The sequence below is a fragment of the Mustela nivalis genome (assembly GCF_964662115.1).
Source record: "Mustela nivalis genome assembly, chromosome: 2".
Classification (NCBI taxonomy): domain Eukaryota; kingdom Metazoa; phylum Chordata; class Mammalia; order Carnivora; family Mustelidae; genus Mustela; species Mustela nivalis.
In genome coordinates, this window is record NC_139021.1 from 16,553,654 (window position 1) to 16,575,594 (window position 21,941).

The 21,941-nt window shown below is 45.3% G+C and overlaps 1 protein-coding gene across 3 annotated transcripts in view; it reads right to left on the reverse strand.

Annotated features, from left to right (window-relative positions):
- Positions 1-245: 245 nt before the first annotated feature.
- Positions 246-21,941, reverse strand: part of NTAQ1 (N-terminal glutamine amidase 1) — a 31,690-nt gene continuing 9,994 nt past the window's right edge. The window contains exons 4-9 of one of the 3 annotated variants that reach the window (XR_014309192.1): positions 20,554-20,702; positions 19,309-19,433; positions 9,137-9,603; positions 4,698-4,794; positions 1,525-1,730; positions 246-1,086 (exon numbers count right to left, since the gene is read on the reverse strand). Coding sequence is in view for 1 of the 3 variants with exons in the window: in XM_082721770.1 (XP_082577896.1) it covers positions 15,658-15,767; positions 19,309-19,433; positions 20,554-20,702 (384 nt within the window). In the remaining 2 variants the exon portion in view is untranslated. Of the gene's footprint in view, positions 1,087-1,524; positions 1,731-4,697; positions 4,795-9,109; positions 9,604-15,072; positions 15,768-19,308; positions 19,434-20,553; positions 20,703-21,941 lie in introns of those variants that run through there. The other 2 variants (XR_014309193.1, XM_082721770.1) reach the window with 2 other exon arrangements.

Sequence of the window (21,941 nt, forward strand, 5' to 3'; positions counted from 1 at the left end):
AGCTGAGGCCTTTGCCCTGACTCTGCCCAGTCCTGCTTCTTCTATTCCCCCACAGGTGTTGATCCCCAAGCACTGCCCTGTGAACCTCCTATGCGCGAATCTCCATCACAGAGTCTTTCCTGGGGAACCTGACCTTCAACACTTGGTGAACTCCGTGTATGATGGTCAGCCTCACTCTTACTGTGGGATCTGATAACTAGCGAATAGGTGCCTAAGTCAAAGTGAAAAAGGAAAAGCCCCCGTTAACATCACAGGAATAACCAAAGAGATATTTATTAATAAATCATGGCAAATCAGCTGCATGGAATATTAAATAGCCAGTAAAAATTGTGAACATGTTGCAACAAAATATTTTGAAAAAATGACCATGTTCTAATATTGAGAGAATACAATGTTAATTCGATATTGGGAGGTGGGGGAAGCACCAAAGGCCATCTTGGGAATATTTAGAAAAATTTGAATATAGAATGGGTATTATAGAATATCATTGCCTCAATATTAAATCTCCTAGACATGCAAATAACATTGTGACTATACAGAAAAATGACTTTGTTCTTAGGAAATCCTGCCGTAGTATTTATAGGCAGTCTCCTGATATCTGCAACTTGCTTTCAAAGGGTTCAGAAAACAATTGTGAGAGAGAGAGAGAGAGAGAACTCTTTTCCTACGAAGAGCAAGGATACTTTCTGCATCGATCTTATTCCCATTCCTGTGCTAAATGCTCCCCCTTGTGTACCAAGAGAGCAGAATGCATTCATTAAAATGCACTTTAAGCCTCCTCTGTGCCGGGGGAAGCAAGACCCTAAGACTTAGAGAAGGAAGTCAAAAGATGGCACATTTTAGTCTCCTCTCTCCCAAGCTGCAACCAACAGTGTAGTGCCTGGGCCCCGGTTTGCTCTCCAGGGTGTCAAAATTGGAGTTTCAGTCCTGGTGGAGGGAAGGCATAGCCAGCAAAGGGGTGGGTAGGAGGGTACCTATAGTCTTGTCTGTGAAGGGCACTGGCTCTAGACTCCAATAGTCCTGAGAATGAATCCTACTTTGTCCACTTGCTCGCTGAGTGACCTCTGTGAGCATCAGCTTCCCGGTCTGTGAAGAAGGGATGAGAAGAGCACTTACTACCAAAGGGTAACTGGCAGGACTAAGTGAGATAATGCAGACCAAGACATAGTCTAGGGCGTGGCCCACCAGTTCAGAGTTAGATCCAGTATTTACTAATCATTGTTATGATCTATTAACCTCTTCTTGAGGAGGCTTCCAAGAGACTTCCTTGGAAGTCCTGTCTTGTAGGGCATAGTTTGAAGAAAATTTGATTTGTAGACTTTAATCTTCAGTGAGAATCCATCCAATTTTTTTGCCTATAAATCTATGCTTACTAATATTATACTAAAAACAAGACATAATTTTTTTTAAACTCCCTTTCAGGGATACATGCACTCAAAAAGACGATTTTGCTAGTGATCTTTCCTCATAAGTGATTTCCAAGAAAATGGACATTTTAAGTTCTCCGCCGATTTTTCTGCTCACCATTATGCCTCCTCTGGGTCTTCTGTCTTTGACGCTTTCATCATGGCTTCCTCCAAGGCAAGTGACTCTCATGTCCAATGTCAAGATGCCTGAAGAACTTTCTTGCTCCCCAAGGTCATGCACCCAACTGCCCACTCTTCCTCCTTCTGCCCTCTTCCTCTCACTCTATGTCTTCTTTCAACAAATCCTCATGGAGCATCTATTCTCTGAAAGACACAGTTCTTATTGGTCTTGGGTACAAAATTATTAAGACCATTGTTCCTGCCTTTTATGAGTTTATATTAGAGTTAGACTCTTGCAGGAAAACCATACATGTAAAAAGGCCCGGGCAGGCATCATAACAGATACTATGGTCTAGCAGAGAACATCAGGAACCCAGTGGACTCAGGAGACCTGGATTAAAATCCTAGATTTGCTATAGACTGGATTTGTAAGCTTGAACAAGTGAAATCACCTCTCCGGGCCTAGATAGTATCATCTGTAAACTGCCTTAGGTTGGGTTCTCCCAAAGTCGACCTTGAGACAGGGACTGGGGTACGTACAGGTAGTTTACCTGAGAGGGGGTCCTGGGAAGCAGCAGCAAGGAGTAAGGGGGTGAGTTAGGAGAGGCAAGAAAGTGAGTTACAGCAGGTGCAAAGCAGGTGCGCCCCATGGGCAGCTGGGGACCAACCCTGCTTGGGACCCCAGGAAACCTGAAGCTCCTCCCTCAAGGGTTGTACCCTCTGAGGAACAGGAAAGCTGAAGCATTCCCCCTCCAGTTCCTGAGCGTCAGCTGCTGAAGGCAGCTCTGGGGCGGATTCACTCTGCCACATGTCCAGCCAAGCACGTTAGAACAAGGGAAAGCCTCCCATGGACACACAGGTGCTTCACTTAGGTAAGGAAGAGGAAGGGGAGGTGGGAACTATAGGGGAGGTGGGGATTGACAGCATCTGCTGTGTCCTCTGGGAGAACTGAAGTGATAGAGCACGAAGGCCCGGAGCAGAGTAGCCGGCAGAAGCAGGAAACGCACCAGAATGTACAGCAGGATGAAATACTGCCTCAAGGACCCGTCCCTGGGCGCTTGGGTGGCTCGGTGGGTTAAGCCTCTGCCTTCAGCTCAGGTCATGATCTCAGAGTCCTGGGATCGAGCCCCACATCAGGCTCTCTGCTCAGCAGGGAGCCTGCTTCCCACCCCCCCCCCAAGCCTGCTTCTCTGCCTACTTGTAATCTCTGTCAAATAAATAAATAAAATCTTTAAGAAAAATAAAAAAGGACCCATCCCTACATGACAGAGTACACTGACCCTGTTATCCTCTACTTGCTTCCTTTTCAGCCTTCAACTAGTACAAACCCTACCAAATCCTTGGGGAGAAATCGCCCAGATCCATCTTTCCAGGTTCACGGCACCCTCCCCAGTCCTGACCCCATCAGTTTGCATGTGGAGGCCCTTCCCCCAACGGGTCTCCCCCTCCCACCTCTGCCAACGCCATCCTGCCAACGACCCCAGTCAAAGAACACTCTGCGAAGTGCTAGTCTCCCCACAGCCCTCCGCTGTTCAAGAGCTTGCCACCACGGCCCCTTTTCTCCAAGATGAAGCCCTAAGTCTCATCCTGTGGTTTGAGACAGGCTACCCCATTCCTTCCGCAGGTCTTCACTTCTAGAATCCACCCTGCTTCTCGGAGAACCATGCCCTAATGTTGCCTTTGGGTTTATTCCAACGTGCCTGCACCTTCATTTTGTGAGGTAGTAGTAATTCTGGAGCCAGACCCAGGTTCGAATCATGCTCCTCTATGTATTAACTGTGCTCCTTTGGCTAAGGTGCCCATGCTTGTTTCCTCATCTGAAAACTGGGCGTTGCAAGGATAGTAATTTTATATACAGAAAGTCGCTTGAAGCAACGCCGGGTACAAAATGAGTAGCCAGTGAATGTGAGCTATCGTTATGGGTTCGTTATGGGTTCCTTCGAGGTGTTAAGATTCTTACAAGAGGTATCTACTGAGAAGGGTTAGTTTCTTTACACAAGCTCATGGGCCTCCTGAGCCTTTCTGCACACAAAGCGCAGCTCCAGACCCTATGCGCCTGAAACCGGTCCTTCACCAGCATGCAAATGGCTCCCCTGCTGCTCCTTCACTCCCCACAGCAAAACCACCCTTTAGAGCTACTGAACACGAGGCCAAGAGCATACAGTGGAAAAATAGGTGGGGAGTGTTTCCTTAGTCCTCAGGCTCTCATCATGAAAACATCACCTCCAAGTCCTGTGAAGTGGGCCTCATACACCTTGACTGAAGCTGACCTGTTGAAAGTTGTGTGTGTGTTTTAAAAAAGAAAGTCATGTGGGTAAATGTGTAAGTGATGAAAGTGTGGTTTATTTGTTTTTATAATTTTAAATCTATTTTTTTATAATTTTTTTTTTAAGATTTTATTTATGTATTTGTCAGAGAGAGTGAGCACAGGCAGACAGAGTGGCAGGCAGAGGCAGAGGGAGACGCAAACTCCCTGCTGAGCAAGGAGCCTGACGTGGGACTCGATCCCAGGACGCTGGGATCACGACCTGAGCCAAAGGCAGCCGCTTAACCAACTGAGCCACCCAGGTGTCCCTTAAATCTATTTCTAACAAGTAATATATTCACAGAGATCACAACTCTTAAAAAACAGAAAAGGTACACAGTGAAGGGTTTCCCTCCTTTCCCGACCCCAGCCACCTGGTTCTCATCTCCAGAGGCCACCAAAATTACCAGTTTCTGTTGGATACTTGATGTTCTTTTAGATGTTCTGTCCAAATACGAGCAAACACATACGTATTTTTCTCTTTTAATACACCCAGTTTCCCTTGCTTTCATACTCTGAAACTTTACTAAAATCTCTAACTGATACATAAGAATATAATGTAAGTTAACACAAAAGAATAAAAACGTCACCACTCAGCTTAAGGAGCAACCTTGCTCATTTCTTTTCACAGCTTCATACTATTTCCTCTCCTGGTGGGTTACAGTTCATCCCCTGGGGCCCCAGGGAACAGGCTCATAGGTGGTTTCCAATCTCGTGTGGTTATCCCCATGCTACAGTGAATAACTTGTTCATCCGTTTCTTACTTATGAGCAGTAAATCCAGAAGACAAATTCCTATGTGGGGAATAACTACTACATCAAAGAGTATTTTTATAAGTCATTTTTAAAGATAAATATCCGGGTTACCTTCCATAGAGGTGGGTCCAAACTGATTTGCTTTTAAGTTCCCAAGATGCCTAGAAGTCCAAGTCCAATGGGGGACAAAGTCATCTGAGGGACAGAACTAAAAGGATGGGAAAGCAAAGGGATCACTTTAAAATGACATTTAAAGAAAGATACAGGGGTGCCTGGGTGGCTCAGTGGGTTAAAGCCTCTGCCTTTGGCTCAGGTGATGATCTCAGGGTCCTGGGATCGAGCCCCGCATCGGGCTCTCTGCTCAGCAGGAGCCTGCTTCCTCCTCTCTCTCTCTGTCTGCTTCTCTGCCTACTTGTGATCTCTGTCAAATAAATAAACAAAATCTTTAAATAAATAAAGTACGCAAGAAATGAGTGTTAGCAATTTAAAACACTTTACCTTTCAGAGTATGAAAGCTTCTCTCTTAAACACACACACACACACACACACACACACACAATCTCAAAATAACCTTAAGTGAAGCAACCAAGGCCCAGAGAGGTTAAGGAATTTCTCCCAAGATAACACAGCATGTGGTGAGCAAAAAGCCCACGTGTAATGGGGACTGCGGACTGCAACCTGATTTTTCTGGTATTCGGAGTGCAGGAATTAGGCCTCCTCTACACTGGACTTGGAGATCACAACAGCGCTAAACCCTTCGGGCCTTGAGTGGGAAGTGACGCATCCATCACCCATGATTCTAGAAACGGTGTGTGCCAGAACATTGTGACTGGCACTCAATTTTGCCTCTCAATTTCTTTCCAACGTTCTTCCCAGAAATTGCTCTCAAACTCCGGGTCCCCATGGAAACCTCAGGAAAGCCAGCCTGTTGACACGAAGCGAAATTCAGCTCTGACTGCTCACTTGATAACAAATGGATGTTATTAAAAGCCTGGGCCCAGCAGATGCCTGCTGTAGCTCACGGCCAAAGCCGCACTCTCCGTGTCTGGAGGGTAAAAGAGATGGTCTGTTCCGGTGCCAGGCTGTGCGGTCAGCTCAGAGGAAAGGGGGACATCCCGTGAGCCCCACCGTCAGTCAGACACGGGACAAGGTGTTATCGGGTACGTTTGGGGGGTGAGGAACCCAGTCAGAGTGTGGGGGACACTAATAAACCACATTGTGAGATCTTGGCCACCTGCAGAAGCCATCTGTGGTGTCCTCCAGACGGAGAAGTAAAAGAATGGAGGCCAGAGGGTCTGTCAGAGGAAGCTGCGTGGACAAGGACAGTACGAACCAGAAAGGAACAGAACCTAGTTGGAGGGAGGAATCCAACAGGCAAGAACCGAACAGCATTTCCCTGGCATTAGCCAGGGATCCAGTGGCTGGGAGGCTCGATCCTTGGTGAAACAGTCGAGGAATGCTTGCAGAGCACCTACAGGGCCGGACGGATGCCGCTGGCCTGAGTAAGGCGGAGCCAGCCACCGCCGCCTGGTGGAGGGACACAGCAAACAGGCTCGTAAATAAACATAAACACAAGCTCGTTTCCATTAGTGACAACTGCTATGAAGGAAAGAAGTGATGAAGTGACGTGCCCTTGCCTAGTCTGGCAGCTTGGATTTGTGGACTTGGAGCTACGACCTAAATGTCAGGGAGTGCCGGGCCCAGAGAAGATGTAGAAAAGAAGGGGCAAATCAGAGCAGGTAGCAAGGAATGCACTTGGCCTGGTTCACAACAGAATCTTCGTGGCGGTGCCAGGACAGGGAGCACACGGGGACTCGTGGAGCTGGAGCCTCAGGTGCGGCCACAGTCCAGACCACACGGGGCCTCAAGGGTCTCCGAAAAGACAGTGGGTTTTGTCTTAAGTTCATTTTGAAGCCACCATAGAGTAGGAGTGGTGGTGGTTTGTGGTTGTTTTTAAAACAGGGGAGTGAGGTGCTCTGGTCTGTATTTTTAAAGACCGCTCTGGCTGCTTCAAGGAGATACAGACTGCAAGGTGGGGAGGAGACAGAAAAAAAGCAGGGCGACCTACAGGCCCAAGGACGAAATATCCCGGCAGGCCATCCAGCATTCTTTCCTCCGCGTCGATGCTCAAGAAAGACGTTGTTGGGGCGCCTGGGTGGCTCAGTGGGTTAAGCGGCTGCCTTCAGCTCAGGTCATGATCTCAGAGTCCTGGGATCGAGTCCCGCATCAGGCTCCCTGCTCTGCAGGGTGTCTGCTTCTCCCTCTGTCCCTCACCGCTGCTCTTGCTCTCTATGTCTCTCAAATAAAATCTTGAAAGGAAAGAAGAAAAGAAGAAAAGAGAAGGGAACCGTGGGACTCATCTAGTCATCTAGTCACCGCCAGAGCAAGAGCTGAGTGGTGTCAGCCCCGTGTGCGACAACAGCAGGCCCGGAGGACAGGTCTCTGGTATCATCAGAGCTCTCTCTGGAGGGGCAGAAATGGTTAATCTGTTCATAAAGGAAAAACTGCATGAGGGCTAGAGACACAGCAGTCTCTCCCTGACCCCTTCCCCCTCCGCACTGGCCCATTTCTCTGCTCCATTTACCAAGCACTCTGCCTCCTTCCTCCCATTCCCTCCTGAAGCCGCCCAACCACTGCCATCCCCATCACTCCACTGAAATTGCTCTGAAGAAGCTCCATGCTGCCAAAGCCAACAGTCACCTCGGTCCTCAGCTGACTCCACTGACCAGTGACATCTGATCCGATCCCTTTCTCTCTGAAATCACTTCTCCCCTGGGCTTCCTTGGTTTTCTCCTTATCCTCTAACTTCCACTCCCGCCCCAGCTCATCCTCTCTGTCCCTTTCTGGCACCTTCTCCTCTCCAGACCCCTAAATGTAAAAGTCCCCAAGACTAGGTCCCCAGACATCTTCCCCATCTACACCCAGCATCTCCACGATCTCCTTGAGTCCTGTGCCTTCAAATATTATCCAAGCGTCCCAATTGTACATTCACACCCTGAACCTCATCCCTGAATCCCAGACGCCTTTACCCAACTCCTACCTGACATCTCCTCAAAGACATCCAACTGGCATCTCAGGTTTAACGTCCAAAATGAAACTCCCGATCTTCCTCTCCCAAAAGGCTCCCCCCACAATCTTTCCCCAACTCAATAAATGGCCACCATCTTTTCACACACCATACATGTTCACGGTCTGTCCTCTCCACCAGAACGTAGGCTCTATGAGCACATGGGCTTTTTCTCCGCTGCTCAGTCACCAGGGCAGGAACACTGCTTGGCACTGAATAGGAGCTATCTTTTGGATGGATGCGACACCTCCTCCAGGAAGCCTCCCCACCCCTTAAACCAGATTACTTCTCCCACCTCATGTAGCTATTACCTCTCCTTAATAGCACGGGGCACAGCTGCCATTGTGTGGTCATTTGGATGATTCTTTGATGGACAGCGGTCCCTACTGTCAGCCCGTAACCAACAGGAGGACACATGCTACTCTGGTTTCAGTTACCAGCATCTAACCTGGAGCTGGCACAGAGTAGCCCCTACATAAGTAAAAATATTTTTAAATGAATAAACAGATAATACAAGCTACGGGTCCTCCTCCAGAAACATGTGCTCCTATCACCACACACAGTATGTGCTGGCACTGCAGGTTAGGAATTCTGGTCTCGATCCTTTTAGGACGCCCTAACAAAACACCACAGACTGAGTGGCTTCCAAACAACAGGAAGTTACTGCTCACAGTTCTCGATGCTGGAAGTCCAGTCTGGGCGCCCACAGGGCAGTGAGGTTGTGGGCTGCACACCTACCGTTGCGTCCTCACATGGGAAGGGGTTGGGGGGACAGGGTCTCTTTCCTGACAGTGCTAACCCCAGTCACAAGGGCTCCGCCCTCAAGAACTAATCCCCTGCCAAAGGCCCCACCGCCTAATACCATCACCCCGTGGGGTAGGATTTCAACATCTGAATTTGGGCCAGAGAGAGGGACACAAGCCTTCAGACCACAGCACCCCAAACTTACCCTGTGGAAATACAGGGATATTGTCCCCTCCCTCCGGGATCTTCGGCCATGGCACACACAGAGTAGATCTGAAAGAATGTTCTAACTAGCTGGAGATACTTGTGAACGCTCTCGGAACTGACACAGACAATGTGTCAGCAAGACTGGGAGGGAGCCCAGGGAGACAAAGGGCAAAAGGAGACCCGGAGAGAAGCCCTCCCAGAGCAAAAGGACTCTGGTCGTGTTGGTTGGGTCCCACAACCAAATTCAATCTCATCAGCTGGCTACAGCTGCCTTAGGGGTACAACCACATACTATGTCATTGGTTTTATAACAACACCGCTAACAGAAATGCATGGAAAGATCCTCATAAACATACATTCGTTCCCTCGGCAAATGTTTACTAAGCAGCCACCGTGCGCCTCACACTGTAAGAGACTGTCTTACGGGGGGCGACTTAGCCCCTTGTCCCCGTTGAGTGTCAGATGCTGGACTGTACTTGCTCCAGCACTCAGCCCAGATACTCACTGCGTTATAACTGGACAGCCTCATTACCTCAGTGTTCTGGGAAGGTGCCAGAAGGACTTGCTTGCAGAGACTGTCACTAATCTCCAGAATGTGTTCTCTCTACTCAGCAGGTACACGTGCACCCAACACACAGAAGCAGCAGGTCCCAGAGCAAGTCTCCAGCAAGTCTCTCTCCAGCACGTCTCCAACGAGTCTCTCTCACCCGAAAGCTGCTGGTCAGCCCTCAACAGGAGAGCTAAGTGAGTAATTCTGGCTCAGGCTGGACTTTCCTTCCTGGTCCTAGGGATCTTCACATATTTCCACATTTTCTGGTTCTACACCTTCTGTGCTACAACAGTCACTTCCTTCCTCCAAGGCCCTTTTAAGTAATGACAGGACAGTTCTTCAGTTGGGCTCACTTGTTTGTTCAAAGTGTAATCTTTTAGCTGGCGAGGATGCGGAGAAAGGGGAACCCTCCTACACTGCTGGTGGGAATGCAAGCTGGTGTAGCCACTCTGGAAAACAGCATGGAGGGTCCTCAAAAAGTTGAAAATAGAGCTACCCTAGGACCCAGCAACTGCACTACTGGGTATTTACTCTAAAGATACAAACATAGTGATCTGAAGGGGCACATGCACCCGAATGTTTATAGCAGCAATGTTCACAATAGCCAAACTATGGAAAGAACCTAGATGTCCATCAACAGGTCAATGGATAAAGAAGATGTGGTATATATGCACAATGGAATACTATGCAGCCACCAGAAGGAATGAAATCTTGCCATTTGCAATGACATGGATGGAACTAGAGGGTATTATGCTTAGCAAAATAAGTCAATCAGAGAAAGACAATTATCATATGATTTCCCTGAGATGAGGAAGTTAAAAGGCAACATGAGGGGTTTGGGAAGTAGGAAAGGAATTAATGAAACAAGATGGGATTGGGAGGAAGACAAACCATAAAAGACTCTTAATCTCACAAAACAAACTGAGGGTTGCTGGGGGGAGGCGGGTAGGGAGAGGGAGGTAGGGTTATGGACATTGGGGCCGGTATATGCTATGAAGTCTGTAACCCTGGTGATACACAGACCTGTACCCTTGGGTTAATAATACATTATATGTAAATAAAAAATAAAAAATTTATAAAAACAAAGTGTAATCTTTTAGGGACCAAGTTTTTATTAAAAGATTTCTGTAGGGGCACCTGCGTGGCTCAGTGGGTTAAAGCCTCTGCCTTCAGCTCAGGTCATGATCCCAGGGTCCTGGGACTGAGCCCCGCATCGAGCCCTGCATGGAGCCCCGCATCAGGCTCTCTGCTCAGCGGGGAGCCTGCTTCCTCCTCTCTCTCTCTCTGCCTGCCTCTCTGCCTACTTGTGATCTCTGTCTGTCATATAAATAAATAAAATCTTTAAGAAAAAAAAAAAAGATTTCTGTAGCACAGACTCTGCAAAGGCTAGCTTTCTGCTTACTTGCTACTGAGAGTGCTGTGGCAGCCCACTGTCCCTTGACCCTGAGCACTCTGCATCTATCTTCTTTTGGACAGTTCCGCCTTGCTCACTGTGACCTAAGTTTGCAAGTGGTAGGCATGCAACAGACATGGGGTTGATGGAGGGATGGGCGGATGGAGGAAGGGAAGATGGAGAAAAGGAGGGAGAGGCAGACGTAGGAAAATTATCTCCTTGTAACTTCTACCTCTGTTCTCCAAAATTGATTCAAGGCACATGAATATGACTTCCTCTTCCCTTAATGGTATGTTTCTGGAATGTCCCAGGCTTCTAACCACTAGTAAGTACAAACCTATCACATTTATAGTAACCCCAATTCTTGATTAAGCACATCTTCCCCAAGCCCAACTTTTTAGGAAAGCATTCTCCACCTAAAGTTTCTGTGAAGCATCAGCATCGCTCACTATTACAAGCTGAGTGTACACAAGCTCCCACCAGCTTGCGAGTCCCACATAAGGTGATTTTCTACTTCAAGGTCGTGATGAAACGGGTCCAGAATCAGAGCCACAGCCTTCAGGCTTTGTCATGTTCCTGCTCCTTGGCTCCGAGCCGACCACTCAACCACCGAAACGCCAACCTTTGTTGGAATGCTGATCTCCTCCTCCTGCCCAAGACCAGCTCCTTCCAAGGTTCCCACAGACCCACGGTGTGGGCCAACTGACAGTCCCCTCCTTTCGTTCCCAGAAGACAGGGCTTTCTTGAAGGTGGAGGAGTTAGGGTCAGAGTGACCGTGAAGGGGGAGCAACAAGGAGGCACACCTCACACTGTAACTGCCACCCATGGTCCCTCTAACCTCCGGTCATCGTTCAGTCTGAGCCACTTGGCCACATGTCTCCCCAGCTCAGATGTCATTCTTCTTTCAGGAACCTGTTTTCCTCTGCTCTAGTGAGGACTGCTTTCAGGACTTCTAGGCCACCTGACAGGCGTGAGCATGTCTGAACCGTAAATGGAAACAGGGCTCATTTGGCATCTTTCCCACAGGCTCCTAACCTCACGCAAAGCAAGAGGTATTAATGGGCATCTGTTTTTCAGTATTCCTAAATATTCTGCGAAGGGCAGTAATTCTACCAACACTGCAGGAGACCAAGGGGCTGGCTTGCACAAGCACGAAGAGGCACCGACTCCACAAGGAACATCACAATTTGTGACCCAGTCAAAAACATACCCTGTCATGGCACCTGGGTGGCTCAGTGGGTTAAGTCTGCCTTCAGCTCAGGTCATGATCTCAAGGTCCTGGGATCAAGCCCCGCATGGGGCTCTCTGCTCAGCAGGGAGCCTGCTTTCGCCTCTCTCTGCCTGCCTCTCTGCCTACTTATGATCTCTCTCTCTCTCTCTGTAAAATAAACAAATACAATCTTAAAAAAAAAAAAAAAAAAAAAAAAACCTGTCACAAGGGCCTGAATGGCCACGGTATTCTTTAGGGAGGGCTAAACTGCTAGATCAGGACTCACCCAATAATTCTGTGACTTCCAAAGAAATATACAGGTTTTGTCTTTGAGGATCAGTGCCACATCATACTTTTTAAGTAGGTGTAAGACGGCTCCTTAGGGTCATTCGGGGGTCCAGGCTGGTGGTGGCTCTGCTATCTTCAACCGGCAGATTCCGAGGTCATTCTAGTCCCCAGCCGTTCATCAGTAGGCAAGGGGGAAAAGGTGTAAAGGACAGGGTAGGCAGTTTCACCATCAGCCCCTTATACTCCAATGGGGAGAACCTGTCACATGGCCACACCTCACTGCAAAGGAGGCTGGGAACTGTAGTCCCTGGCCCAACAGCCACATGCCAGCTACAGCTCTTACTCTAGAACAAGGGACAGCAAATTGTAGCCCAAAGTCAAATCCTCAAGTCCCCGGATTTGATAAGCCAAGTTTACTGGAGCACAGCCATACATTCATGCAGAGTTGAGCAGTTATAGCAAAGACCTTATGGCATGCAAAGCCCAAAGTATTTACTAACTAGCCCCTTACAGAAAACATTTGCTATTTCCTTCTTTAGGGAAAGAAAAAAGCACGCACTCGGTGGGACAACTAGCAGTCGACACTCTCAAAATTTATCTCGGAAACTGTCAGAAAGACACATAGACAAAAATATTCCTTCAAGCAGTTCTGTCATACCAAAAAACTAAAAACAACTTAAAAAGGACTGTGAAGTTATGGACCATGCACACCACAAAATACAATGTAACCTTTAAAAAGAATGAGGAAGTTCAACATGTACTGATTAGAAAATATCCAAGTATTTTAACTTTGAAAAGTAAAATGCAGAACAATGTTTAGAATGTTACCGCTTGTACGGGGAGGGGGAAACGAACTTAATCTATAATACCTATATGCTAATATGGGCACAAACATTCCTGGAAGAGGGGCGACTGGGTGGCTCAGTGGGTTAAAAGCCTCTGCTTTCGGGTCATGATCCCAGAGTCCTGGGATGGAGCCCCCCATCGGGGCTCTCTGCTCAGCAACAGGCTTGCTTCTCTTCCCCTCTCTCTCTGCCTGCCTCTCTGCCTACTTGTGATCTCTGTCTGTCAAATAAATAAATTAAATGTTTAAAAAAAAATTCCTGGAAGAACATAAAAGAAACTGAAGACAGGTTGTTTCTGGACAGAGAAATCAAAAAGTGGAAGGACGGACGACTTTTTACCATATACTTTTATATATTTTGAATTTGTATCATGTGTAGGCACCACCTATTTTTAAAATAATTAATTAAAAATAAAGCTCAGAAAACCACATACACAAAACAGTTCGCCTTGACTTCCACTGCTAACCAACCCTGCTTATGAAATACATAATCTTTCTTATAAACCCTAGTAGTCTTATAAACCCATCAGAGTCCATGGACCTAGGAGCCGGTTTACCTTGTGGAATCTGCTTCCCTGCTCCGTCATATGTCAGATTCTCAGAAATACCTCATTCTTCTTATTTTCCTAGTCAACTCACAAATTCTATTTTAGTCCCCTGCTTTTCTTGAAAGTTCCTCTTTCCAGACAGCGTTTATCAGTATTTATTCAGTTCACTCACACATGATGAGTGTAAAGAGAAGCAACTCTGACCTCAGGGAAAAATTAAGCATCGAAAGACAAAAGTACAGTTTCTGATAAACAACTTTCAAAGAAAAATCTCACAAGGGAACCTACCTTTCAGTTAAAACTGACAGCAATCCATGTCACATAAGCTGAAGAGAAAATGGAATCCACTGGTGTATGTAACTGGGAAGTTCCAAAGTGGCCCCTGGCTTGAAGCGACAGAAAGATCTCAGAACTCACAAATGCCTTCAGGGTTTTTGCTCTGCTCTCAGATCTGCCAGGCTGCATTCTGCCACAGGCCCTTATACGACAGTCAGGTTGTCCACCACGAGCCCCAAACTCCCAGGCCCCTAGTTTAGCATTCCTCATGGAGAGATTTTTTTTTAATCCTTGAATGTCAATAGAGCAAATCCAGAGGACTCTGTGACAGGTCTTTCTTAGACTTGTCCAGGGGTGGGCTCCAGGCCCCTGCCAGCTTAGGCCAAATGCCTTTACATATGCAAAGGAGCTGTAGAAGGGGAGTAGTAGGTAGAAAAGAAACAACAAATATCCTCTTTTGCTTCTAATTCCAGATTGTGACCACTGGACACTTTAACAGGCTTAAAACTATAAACTCACTCCCTACACTGGCAAGATATAAGGGGTTTTCAATCTCAAGACAAGTTGGCTGCCAAGTTCAAACTTACACACACACGCACTGTCTGATTCATCTGTACTAGACACAATTATGAATACCAGACTAGAAACCTGCTCATAAATTGGCAAAAGAAAAAAAAAAAAAAAAAAAGACCCTCCAAAAATCCAGTTTGTAAATCAGATTACAATCCTTTGGTCCCTCTGAAACTTTCTGCTCAAGACAAAGCATTTCCGTAGTACAGCCTGCCAAAATTTATCTTCCTCATTTTAGCCGCATGCTTTTTAAATGACCATCTAAAAGCCAACAAAGATATGCAAGTATGAGATCTATAATTAGTTCTAAATTATAAAATAACTTAAGAGGTTGTGTTTGTGTTCCTCTTACCAAAGGTTCACTCACTTTTTCCCAGAATCCTCCTGGTCAGCTGACCCAAACGGATACATGACATTTCCTTTGACTGATTCTTGAGTAACGACTGCAGGGATCCCACCATAACACAAGGCAGAGGATCTACATTAAATGAAAGTTTCTCAATAAGCGGAAAACTCATCTAAGATCAAAAGCCTGGGCATCCTTGCTTTCAGAAACTGATCATTATTACAGGAGAATCATGTCAAGATATGTGTGAGAGTTAATGCTGTATATGCCGGCTTAATGCCAAATATCTTTTATTTGGAATTATATGATGAAAGCCAATTTCTAAAACATCTTCAAGAAGGAAGATTGATACACGTATTTTAAAGCAATGGTTCCCATCTACAAGTAAGATATTCTTGGTTATCTCAGATCATCAAGGGTGACACAAAATCTTCAAAACAAAATTACTTTTAAATCAATTTTATTTAAAAACATATATAAATAGACCAAATAACACTCAAGCCTGAGAGAGCTTCAGTCTTTTCTTAAGAACATAATAGTCCAAAAAGACTACTACTTATTGCTGATTCAGCTCACAGTACCAGCCCTCTTCAAGCAGCAGCACAATCACCAGCAAACATTTTATGGGCACCTTGGAGGGACTGGAGGGAGTCACAGAGCAATGAGCCACAGCCTTGCCCTCAAGGAGCGTACAGTGTAGCTGGAGAAATGAAACATCCAGAACAGACACAAAGTCCACACATCTATCATAACAAAAGCAATTACTGGCATAAGTTATCACATGTTTTAACAAATGAGAGTTGGAATATCTTAGCAAATATACACTACATCAAGTTTCAATCTAACATATCCAAAAAAAATTTTTTTTAATTTTTTTTTTTTGGTTCACCCATGTTTCAACTCAACTGAATTAAAAGAGGAAAATATAATTCCAAGCCAAAGGTACCATAGTGTTTGCTGTCCCCAGTGAAGGGATGGACTGATCATGTCCTAGAATTTCTCCATGGTTCTACATCCAGATGTCAAGTTCAGTAGTTCTGACTGCCAAATCGATGTACGAATTCAGACAGGGAGTAGACAGCTCCCCATCCTACCTCGGGATCCATACTGATAAAATCATTCAGGTTCATTTTGGAATCTAAAAAATTCATGAAAGAAATGTCCATTGAAAACACAATAAAACAACCTAGAAGATCAAAGGTAGGGGAAAGTATTCAAATGGAGAAGGGTTCTTGAACACTTAACTCAATCTAATCATGAAGAAACATCACACAAACCCAAATTGAGGGGCATGCTACAAAATAACTGACCGGTACTCTTCAAAACTGTAAAAAAGTTATAAAAAGAAAGGAAAAAAAAAAAACTATCAGAGACTGCAGGGGACTAAGAAGACAGGACAACTAAATGTAGTATCACGGGGCAGATTCTGAACCAGAGAAAAGAAATTAGTGGGAAAACTTGCAAAACTTAGGTAAGGTCTGTAAGTCAACAGTACTAGACCAATACTTCTATGTCAAGTACATCATTTTCTTAGTTTCAGTTATTACATTATGGTTATATAAAATTCAACATTTGTGAAATCAGAGTAAAAGGGTTATGGGAATGCTCTAAAGTGTTTAAGCAAATTTTTCATAAGTCTAAAATTATTTTTATTTTATTTTATTTTATTTTGAGAGAGAGAGAGAAAATGAATAAGGAGGGAGGAGGTCAGAGAGAGATGGAGAAGCAGGCTCTCCGCTGAGCAGGGGGCCCAACTTGGGGCTCAATCCCAGGACCCTGAGATCATGACCTGAGTCAAAGGCAGACACTTAACCAACTGAGCCATCCAGGTGCCCCAAAAGTCTAAAATTATTTCAAAACAAAAATTTAAATGAAGGGGTGCCTGGGTGGTTCAGTGAGTTAACCCTCTGCAAAATGCACGAATAATCAAACTGCCAGTTTATTGGATTCAACTGCCAAATTATAGGAAATTCAGAGGCTACAAAAGAGATAAAATCAGCAAAATCTAGACTGCTTCTCTGGGACCCAATTTCTTCAACAAATAAATTTTAAGAAAAGAAGAGCTGGGCAAGGGGCGCCTGGGTGGCTCAAAGCACAAAGCACAAAGGATGCAGAAAACTAGAAACAGAGTTGCGAACACCCTTCTAACACAAAAGCTAGATACTCAGCAGACACAGAACTTTTATTGAAGTCATCAGAGAGCTGGGAATGCCAGATCCCCACCTAACTAGAAACAAAGGGAAGACAGGCACCTACCAGGAAAGATGGGGTGGGAGTTCCTGCTGACCTGGCTAGGTGCCAGACTCCATAGAGGCCAGCAGGTTTGTGAAAATTTTTAACAAAGGCCTTTAAAAAGAAATCTCAACTTTTGAAATACAGCATTTGTTTTCTAAGGCATCCCCCCTTTTCTCTTTTTCTTTTCTAAGACTTAACATAACTAAATAAAAAATGATTACTATCTGCAGTCATTCATCATGTAAAAAGATCAATGTATTAAAAACAAAATATAAATAAAAATTATTTTAGAGAGATCAAGGTATAACAAATAAGTATCTGTCTCCTCTAACCTCGCCCACAGGGGACTGTAACATTTCTGTTCACCTAACACTATGGTCCTCCAGCTTGGTTTAAATAAACCACCGCTGCTATACATTAGGAAGCAAGAGGATGGGAGGTATATGCAGACAAAAGGCAGGAAAGGACTCAAAAAGGAGAGGGGGAAATTTGGTGTGCTCTACAGCTCAGCCCAAGACTTAGGAAATGTCTTTGAAAACTGAGCCGTCAGTGACCCGTGCTGGAACTGACTCTTCAGGACAAGGTGATACGATTATAAATTTCAGTTTCCTTCCCATGGCCCCGAGGTGGGGGGGAGGGACACTAAATGCTGAACCGAAGAGTGGTCTTGCAGACATATGGCCACCAAAATTATTAATCATATAATCCTAACAGTCAACATACCAAATACACTCAATTCAAGCCCTAAGAGTCAATCCCACCACAGAGTGCAGGGGACGCAGGGAAGTGCTATTCAAGTACCTGAAACAGGCATTAAGGTTCAATATTTTCCTTGAACCATTTTTTTCTTTTTTAACCTTCATTTTTTAATAAAACACTACTAATTAGCTAAAAGCAATTCTCCCTTATCCTAACCTCAAATATAATCCTTTGAAAAACACTGGATTTGAAGTACTGAGTTCACCACATGAGAGGACGTTACAGTGTGGTCACATTCGGATGTGGGAAACCCGTATGTTCGCCCCACACTTCAGAGCAGACTCCTTTCAGTTTCAATCTCAAGTTCAGGAGGTCCCTGATGAACTAAGCACACGCAAGGCAGAAACCGCCTGCACCAGGCCGCCCGCTCATCCTGCCTGGCTGTGCACCGGAGGCAAAGGCTGTAATCTCCATGGCCCTCACTCTGTGCATCCACCAAACGTGGAAAATAAAGCCTGCCTGAGCTGTGGGGAAAATTCTATTAAACTACTATGTAAAGCGACCGGCACCAAAGCACGACACAAAATAGCATCTACTGGGCAGTAGTCATCAAAACTGAAAGGAGTGACTCAGAGAGGATCTGAGCTGACAGGCTGGTGTTTACTGAATGCTTGCTACGTGCTAGGCTCTGCCTTGGGGGCTCAAGTCTGACGAGAAAAGCGGGGGGGGGGGGGGTGTTGCAGTGGCAGAAGGCACGCTGTCCCAGGCCACACCATATACAGCAGCTTGCCTGAGACTAAAAGGACGATCTATGACACCCCCCTCCTAACCTAGGAGCTGTCCCAGTCTAACGCTGAGACTAGTAAGCAGGTTGGCAGACCCAAAAGCAATTCCAGTATAAATGTTTAAAATCATGAGAGAGAGCTTTTCACAGAGAGCCTCAAAAATCCATTTGAATCCTCTTTTAGTGTTCAAGTACACCAAACAGATTTACTTTCTCCCTTGCTCAACTCCGGACACCACTGTCCTATTTTTCTGGCGTGTTGTATAGCTTAGAGAGCAACCTACACACAGAAGGTCTCATCCCTGGGACTGGGTGACCTCACCCAGAAATGGCAAATGTTGCAAATCACGTACAAACATCAATAACGTTTCAAGCTCCTGTGAATGGCAAACAATAGTAATAGGGCGAAGAACTCTTTATCTACTTAACTCTCAGAAAATTATTAATTGGACTGCTGCCTAAAAGCACATAAATGTGATGAGTGGTACAATAAAACCTGCCAGCTCACTTTCTTCTAATGCAGATTTTATCACAGAGCCAGGAAAATGACATTTCACATAACGCAAGGATGCCTAGGGACTTTGGCCTTAACGTGAAACCCCACCACAGCAAGATGCTACTTGTCCCACTGTTAAAGGACCCAAGCACGCAGACCTCCTGAAGCCCAGTGTCCCGGCAGTAGGCACACCCAACACGCTAGCGGTGTGCAAGGCGGTGTGCAAGTCTCGTGGTTCTGCTTCTGAGCACCTCCCCTTTGCACGAGCTCATACACTTTCCAGTCCTGCTCTCTGGGCCTCAACTCCTGAACCTAAAAAACACACACATCTGTGCCCCCTCTGACCTTCTTACAACTCAGGGAGTGTCGTACAAAGAATAACACACAATTTTTGTCCCTGGTTAAGGGGCAATGCTGATCTGCACGGTGGTCAGAAACCTCCAGGAGAAGGCACCTCTGGCTCACCTCCAGTTTCAATGCAGGGGTACGAAGGAGGAGGTTCCCTCCAGTTCCCACTGGAATCTTTCATGTGAGATCGGTCAGAAGCAAAGTTCTTCAAATACGAATCTGCACGGATCACTCTAAATTTCCTGCAGATAAAGCAACGTTCGTATACATTAGGAAGGTTTCACGGCGAAATTCCTAGTCGATTTTTATACAGACTCATTATCTATGACACACACAGAAGTACCCAGGCATTTTTGTATGATCAGTAATACACGAATATCTATGTAGTTTTATCACGTGTTAAAGAAACCATGAGAAAGGATTAATTGAAATCCAAAACTACACAGGCACAAAAATATGTCTGGGGGCCTTTATTTACTCGATTGTGTATTAGGAATAAAGGGCAACATTAGTTCAGGTGCTGCTGTCACAGACCTCTCAATTTTCTCGTCATTAAGGCCACACCCCATACAGCCACCCATCCACCCAATGTGGATGAGAGAAATCCCCAAAATGGCTTTCAGAAAATGTTTGGGATCTCATCACACCCATTTTTTTAAAGAATGTCAACCTTTTATATGTTGGACAACTTTTAAATCTATATTTGTTTCTTTTTTTTTTTTTAAGATTTTATTTATTTAGGGCGCCTGGGTGGCTCAGTGGGTTAAGCCGCTGCCTTCGGCTCAGGTCATGATCTCAGGGTCCTGGGATCGAGTCCCGCATCGGGCTCTCTGCTCAGCGGCGAGCCTGCTTCCCTCTCTCTCTGTCTGCCTGCCTCTCCATCTACTTGTGATTTCTCTCTGTCAAATAAATAAATAAAAATCTTTAAAAATAAAAAAAAAAAAAAGATTTTATTTATTTATTTGACGGAGATCACAAGTAGGCAGAGAGTTGGGCGGGGGGCAGCAGCGGGGGAAGAAGCAGGCTCCCTGCTGAGCAAAGAGCCCAATGCGCGGCTCGATCCCAGGACCCTGGGATCATGACCTGAGCCAAAGGCAGAAGCTTAAACCCACTGAGCCACCCAGGCACCCCCCCTATGCTGGACAACTTCTAAAACTTCAAAACACTTTGAATCTTCTGTATAGCACACATCATTTTCAAATATCAACTCAATGGTGATGCCAAGTCAAGTGATCTTTGCAAAACAAATGCCAAAAAAAAAAAACCCAGAAAATCACATACACATATCCTCACACAAACTTTCCGTACGACTGTCAAGGTCTAACTTCAGAAAGAAGGTAAATCCATCCTGAATCTCCTCACCTTCTGAACTGTGGATGAATGTCCTCATCAGACTTAAAGGCATCTTCCACGTAAGTGTCAAAAGGACAGGGAAATGGCAGCACAGTGTCAAGATCATAAATGAAGCTCTGTCCTCCACTTGAAACATGAAGCAGGACAACATGGTAATCCTAGAAGTAAAAGTTGCTGAAGTTAACCAAGGTACTTCGTGATGGTGAATTCCAACGTCACAGTAATAATGCATATATAATCATTAACAATGAATACAAGAGGGATGCCTGGGCGGCTCAGTGGGTTAAAGCCTCTGCCTTCGGCTCAGGTCATGGTCTCAGGGTCCTGGGATCAAGCCCCACATCCGGCTCTCTGCTCAGCGGGGAGCCTGCTTCCTCTCTCTCTGCCTGCCTCTCTGCCTACTTGTGGTCTCTCTCTGTCAAATAAATAAATAAAATCTTTAAAAAGAAAAAAAAAAATGAATACAAGACCAGTACAACCCTTTCTAAAACAGCAAAACAAAACAAAGCAAACACAAAGCCCTAAAAAAGGACTAAATGTCCAGTGACAGGGAACACTTAAATAAGTAGAGGAACTGTTCATATACATTAACTATATACTCTTTGGCCTAACAATTTTATCTCTAGGAACCCATCCTATAGAAAAAAAATGGCCATATGCATGTAAAGGTCTATATATACAAAGAAAATCTCTGTAGCACTGTTTACAATAGTGAAAATTCAGAAACAACCAAAAGCCCAACACGAGAGAAATAAACCCCAATGCAGGTGCATAAAAAAAAAAAAAATTTGGCAAATTTATGTAGAAAATGGAAAAATGGGTATGTTACAAAATGCAAAAAATTGCAAAGTGTGTACTACATATTATTTTTTTAAAAGCTATGTGTGGGGGCACCTGGGTGGTTCAGTGGGTTAATCCTCTGCCTTCAGCTCTGGTCATGATCTCAGCGTCCTGGGATCGAGCCCCGACTCAGGCTCTCTGCTCAGCGAGGAGACTGGTTCCCCCTCTCTCTGCCTGCCTCTCTGCCTATTTGTGATCTCTGTCAAATAAATGAATAAAATCTTTAAAAAAAAAAAAAAAAAACAGAAATAAATTGTTTAAAAAAATAAAAATAAATAAAAGCTATGTGTGTATAAAGACACACGTGCATTCCAAAGTACACAGGCATGCATACGAATACAGAATTTGAAAAGCTGTGCAAGGATATCCTCCAAAGTATTAACCAAGGGGATTGCTTGGAATGTGAAAGAACTTTAAAATGTTGTTGTTAAATCCACCAACCCCCATCTGTAGCCATTAAGGAGGAAAGATGAAGACAACTTCTCCTGTGCGACTCAGCTGTGAGGCATCACTGAGTCCCCGACGCTGGGCACTGCCCAGCACCAGCTACCGGCTGG